The sequence below is a fragment of the Bos taurus genome, chromosome 18, assembly GCF_002263795.3.
Source record: "Bos taurus isolate L1 Dominette 01449 registration number 42190680 breed Hereford chromosome 18, ARS-UCD2.0, whole genome shotgun sequence".
NCBI lineage: Eukaryota > Metazoa > Chordata > Mammalia > Artiodactyla > Bovidae > Bos > Bos taurus.
The window spans coordinates 65,264,413-65,270,412 of NC_037345.1; the positions used below are offsets into that span (position 1 = coordinate 65,264,413).

Here is a 6,000-nt window from a genome sequence, read left to right on the forward strand (position 1 = left end):
TGCAGGGTGTGCAGGTTCCTTCCCTGGAAGGGGAATTAAGACTAAGGTTCCCACATGCTGCACAGCATGGCCAAATCAAAAAAAAAAAAAAGATCAGAGCAGAAATAAATGAAATAGAAACTACAAAGATGATAAAAAGATTAACAATACTAAGAGCTGGTTTTGTTCAAAGATAGGCGCTTCCCTAGTGGCTTAGTGGTAAAGAATTTACCTGTCAATGCAGGAGACATGGTTTCAATCTCTGATCCAGGTAGATCCCACGTGCCATGGAACAGCTAAGCCCACGTGCTACACCTACTAAAGACCTTGTGCCCTAGAGCCTGTGCTCCACAAGATAAGCCGCCACAATGAGAACCCAAGCACTGCAACTAGAGTGTAGTCCTTACTCTCCACTACTAGAGGAAAGCCCGCGCAGCAACAAAGACCCAGCAGAGCCAAAAAAAAATAACTAAATAAAAAGATAAATAAAATTAACAAACCTTTGTCTAGACTTTATCTCATATAAATTAACAGAGAAATAAAACAGGACCAAAGAATCATAAAAGATTACTAGGAGCTGTTACACACAGCTGTACCTAGAAGAAACAGATATATTCCTGGAAACATACAACCTATCAATTCTTAATCATAAATAGAAAAATTTAATAGACCAACACCAATAAGGAAATTGAATCAGTAATCTTCAACAACAAAAATAGGCCATGATCAGATAGATTTCATTGGTGAAATTAATATTTTAATATCTGAAGTATTCAATATATAAGGTTCTCTACAATTCAACAGGAAAAGAACAATCTGTTTAAAAAGTGAGAAAAGGAACTTCCCTGGTGGTCCAGTGGTTAAGAATCCACCTACCAATTACAGGAGATATGGGTTCAATCCTTGGTCCAGGAAGATTCCACAAGCCTTGAGGCAACTAGGCCCATGAGCTGGCAACTAATGAGACTGTGCTCTAGAGCCCATGAGCCAAAAGAATAGAAGCCACTACTGAGAACCTGCGCACTGCAACTAGAGAGTAGCCTCCACTTGCCTGCATGCAGCAACACAGAACAAGTGCAGCCAAAAATAAATAAGTTAATTAAAATTAAGCTAAAAGTAGGCTTCCCTGGTAGCTCAAACGGTAAAGAACCTGCCTGCAATGCAGGAGACCTGGTTTTGATCCTTGAGTTGGGAACACTCCCTGGAGAAGGACATGGCAACCCACTCCAGTATTCTTGCCTGGAGAATCCCACGCACAGACGAGCCTGGCATGCTACAGTCCATGGGGTCTCAAAGAGTCGGACACAACTGAGTGACTAAGCACACCCACGAGTTAAAAATACATAAGATTTAAAAAAAAATCTTTTAAGCGAGCAAAGGACTTGAACTGACATTTTATCAAAGAAGATCTACAAATGGCTAAAAGGTACATGAAAAAATATTCCTCCTCACTAACTATCTCACTAACCATCTGCTGCTGCTGCTAAGTCGCTTCAGTCGTGTCCGACTCTGTGCGACCCCAGAGATGGCAGCCCACCAGGCTCCGCTGTCCCTGGGATTCTCCAGGCAAGAACACTGGAGTGGGTTGCCATTTCCTTCCCCAGTGCATGAAAGTGAAAAGTGAAAGTGAAGTCGCTCAGTCACGTCTGACTCTTAGCGACCCCATGGACTGCAGCCCACCAGGCTCCTCCGTCCATGGGATTCTCCAGGCAAGAGTACTGGAGTGGGGTGCCATCACTAACCATCAGGAAAATGCAAATCAAAACCACAATGAGATAATACCTCACATCTGGTAAGATGCAGTAGTAGCTGCTCAGTCGTGTCCGGCTCTTTGTGATCCTATGGATTGTAGCCCTCCAGGCTCCTCTGTCCATGGGATTCTCCAGGCAAGAATACTGGAGTGGATTGCCATTCCCTTCTCCAGAGGATCTTCCCAACCCAGGGATCAAACTGCACTGCAGGGAGATTCTTTACCATCTAAACTTTAGGGAAATCTACCTGATAAGATGGCTACTGTCAAAAAAGAGCAGGGGAAAAAAAAGAAAAGGAAAAAAAGAGCAGAGATTGGTGAGGGCACAGATTTAAAGGAAACATCTTTGTCCACTATGGCTGTAATTTTTAAAAACTAAATAAGGGAAAATCATAGAAACAGAGTAAAATGGTAGGAGCTGGGGAATATGGAAAATAGGGGGATTTTAGTCAAAAGGCACAAATGTTCAGTTATAAGATTAGTAAGTTCTGAGGACGTAATATAAAGCACGGTGACTATAGTGAACAATGATGCTGGGACTTCCCTGGTGGTTCAGTGGCTAGGACTCTGCCATTCCAAAGCAGGAGGCCTGGGTTCAATCCCTGGTCAGGGAATTAGATCACAAATGACACAGAGAAAGAGCCTGCATGCTGCAACGAAGATCAAAGATCCTGAGTGCCGCAACTAAGACCTGGAACAGCCTAAATAAATATTAACAAAAAATGATGTTGTATAACAACAGTAACAACAATAATGTAACTTAATGAGGTGACAGATGTTTAACTAATTTCACTGTGACAATTATTTCATACTGTATTCATACATCAAGTCAAAACTTTACCACATCAAGATATACAATTTTATATCTGGACAAGGCTGGGGAAAAAAGAGAAAGCAAATCTAAACACTACCAACCTTGGAGGACACTGAGAAGTAGCTCATGGTTCAGCACAAGCAGGCACAAAGAAATGTTAGCTAAAAAGAAGGGATCAAGTGAGTTCCCTAGCAGTCCAGTGACCAGGACTCCAAGCTTTCACTGCCAGGGCCCTGATTTAGTCCCTGGTCAGTAAACTAAGATCCCACAAGCTGCACAACTCAGCATAAAAGAAGGGACAGAGTTGACAAGGATCTAGACACACTGACCCGGATAGAGAGAGGGGAGTAAGGTAGAATCCATTAAGTTTACTGTAATACTGCTGACTTGGAATCTTTTTCCTAACAGCATTCTGTACAACAGGTACTCCGGTTGGTACTGCAGGGGAAAGAAGAGGGCAGTGCAAACAACCCAGTCCTAGCTAGCTATCACAGCAACTCAGAAAGCTTGGGAAACAAGCAGTGCTCACTGTCCACATGTAGAAGAACAGAGCACCCCCTGAGGAAAGGGGGGTGAGATGGGACAGAGCCTAGTCCAGGTCACTGGGAAGGCTATGAGAGTCTTACCCAGTGAAGCTATAAGTGCATAGTTCTCCAGCATCACATCGAGGTACACGCTTCTCTGGGCCTCAGCAAGGAGTCTCCATTCCTCCCAGGAGAAGTACACAGCCACATCCTCAAAGGTCACACTGCACTTCTATGAGAGACAGAGTAAACTATGAACATTCTAGGATCGCATAATCCGCCTCATCACACATCTATCCCACCCTTATCCTCTTCCAAAGCTCTCCACCGAACAGGAATTCCAGACCTAGGTGTCACTGGTGCCCACCTTACCCCTCAGGGTCCCTTTATTCACTGTGTTGAGTCCTCACCAACGTTGGGATGGACTGCATAGACGTCATCCAAGCTTTCGTCCTGGCCTGTAGGGTCCCATCCATTCTGTCAATCAACTCCCCTGGAGTCTCTAGGTTGTGACTCACATACACAACCAAACCTGGGCTCAGGCTTCACCTTTCAGTCCCCAGTAACAGGACGCTGGGGCCATGAGCCAGCACTTCCTCTCCACGTACCCATGATTCTGTAGACTGTACCCCTCTCACACCTTTACTCCACAGCTGCACTCCCACAACTGCACTTGTGGAAAACTGCTTTGAAGGCCCTTTTTATACCTTTATTGATTCCTGCTTCAATTTGAGCCACCCAGAAGCACATGTGATTATAGATGCCCATGACTCACTTCCCCTTTTGTGTTGGACTCCCTGTCACCTCAGCAGCCAAAACCCTTCTCTCCTTCACCCTTCTTTGGAATCCTGGTTCACGTGGTGTCTGTTCTAGACACCACAAATGAAACTCACATTTGAGTAGGTCTGGGGCAGGATGATGGAGGCTGGGCCCTGCCCACATAAAACATAAGAAACCACGTATTTTCCATTCCTGAAGTTAAGGAGACCTCCACACTACACATGAACAGAAAGGCTCCTTGGAAGTCAGCACAGAAAGCCTTTTTGGAAAGGGAAGGGGCGTCACCTCAAAGTAGGTGATGTCAACTACCCAATAAGCCTTTTCACTGGAATTCATCTTGGCTAAAAGATGCGCTTACACGCAGGAAAATCCTGAGATAAACCAAATACCGACTCAAAACCAAGCAAAGCAAGATGACTGGCCAAAGGAAACAAGAAATAAATGCCCCACAAAAGCAACTCAAACCACCACAGCACAACTCTCCCTGAGTCCGCTGGTGGGTCTATCCAAAAGGTACTGTACTATTTTCTCCTCCTAATAAATACTCTGTTTCACGGCTTCCCCTCTTTGTGGGAATTTTTTTTTCCTGCAAAACTGAAGGGCCAGGGCCTTGTCACTGACCACTGGTCTAGTGACTAGGATTCCGTGTTCACACCACGACCAACCTGCCTCAATCCCTGGCCAGGAACTGAAGCCTACCCACCCAGCCACCCCGCTTCAGTCCACGGCAGGTAGACCCACCCTAGATCAAGACCACTCAACCACCCCGGTGGCTCAGATGGTAAAGCGTCTGCCTACAATGTGGGAGACCTGGGTTCGATCCCTGGGTCGGGAAGATCCCCTGGAGAAGGAAACGGCAACCCACTCCAGTATTCTCGCCTGGAAAATCCCACGGACAGAGGAGCCTCTTAGGCTGCAGTCCATGGGTTCGCAAAGAGTCGGACACGACTGAGCGACTTCACTTCACCACATTCTGTTCCCTGCAGACACCAGATCCACGCCGCTTTTCCTGGACCTTCTCGCCTATATCCGACCTCTAAGCCTTTGCGCAGGCAGGTTCCTCCGCCTGTCACCCTGCCATGCTCCATCACACTGTCAGACACAGGGCCCCACCCACGACCGCCTCAGCCGCCTGGACCCCGGGGCCGCGCTTCAGGCACGTGAGCAGGCGCCACGCACTTCGGGCTTTAGTGTCTGGTGGGATGAGAATGGTAAGGGCCCAGGGGACCAGCGTTTACCTGAGGCGGATCCCTCAGCGCCGCCGCCGCCATCGGACTCTGTGGCCAGAGCAGGACCGCGAGCGGCGGGAGAGGAGGCGGGAAGCGGGCACAGCGGGCGCGATTGGGGGCCTAGCGCGGGGGTCCCCTGACGGCGTCGCTGAACTTGAGACCCGCCTCTGTGCGCTGCCTCTTGGACCGTCTTAATTCAGTCACCTCATTCCCAACGTAGCGCCCCGAGCGACAACACACAGGAAAGTAATATAAATGGCCGCCAGGAGGAGGACGCCGGAAGTCCCGCCCCCAAAGAGAGCCATAGACCCGGAAATACCTTTATGCTGTCCTGTCATTGGCTCAACTGGGCACACAACCTTCTGGATAATGTAGTTTCTAGGGCTCTAGAGGCCTCTGGGAAAGGGTGTTGACGGTATTGACTATCAGAGCAGCAGTTCAGTTCAATCGCTCAGGGGTGTAGAGTCTCTGCGACCCCATGGACTGCAGCACGCCAGGCTTCCATGTCCATCACCAACTCCTGGAGCTTGCTCAAACTCATGTCCATTCAGTCACTGATGCCATCCAACCAGCTCATCCTCTGTCGTCCCCTTCTCACTCCTTCAATCTTTCCCAGTATTAGGGTCTTTTCCAGTGAACCAGTTCTTTGCATCAGGTGGCCAAAATGTTGGAGTTTCAGCATCAGTCCTTCCAATGAATATTCAGGACTGATTTCCTTTAGGATTAACTGGTTGGACCTCCTTGCAGTCCAAGGGACTCTTAAAGAGTCTTCTCCAACACCACAGTTCAAAAGCATCCATTCTTTGACGCTCAACTTTCTTTATGGTACAAATCTCACATCCATATATGACTACTGGAAAAACCATAGCTTTGACTAGACAGACTTTTGTTGGTAAAGTAATGTCTCTGCTTTTCAACATGCTG

General features: G+C 47.4%; 1 protein-coding gene across 3 annotated transcripts in view; it reads right to left on the bottom strand.

Moving 5' to 3' along the window:
* Positions 1-5,363, bottom strand: part of ZNF154 (zinc finger protein 154) — a 66,648-nt gene extending 61,285 nt beyond the window's left edge. For all 3 annotated transcript variants that reach the window (XM_024979445.2, XM_005219821.5, XM_059877281.1), the window contains exons 1-2: positions 5,086-5,363; positions 3,170-3,299 (exon numbers count right to left, since the gene is read on the bottom strand). In XM_024979445.2, the coding sequence (XP_024835213.1) occupies positions 3,170-3,299; positions 5,086-5,118 (163 nt within the window). In that variant the 5' untranslated portion in view covers positions 5,119-5,363. The remainder of the gene's footprint in view (positions 1-3,169; positions 3,300-5,085) is intronic.
* Positions 5,364-6,000: the final 637 nt, after the last annotated feature.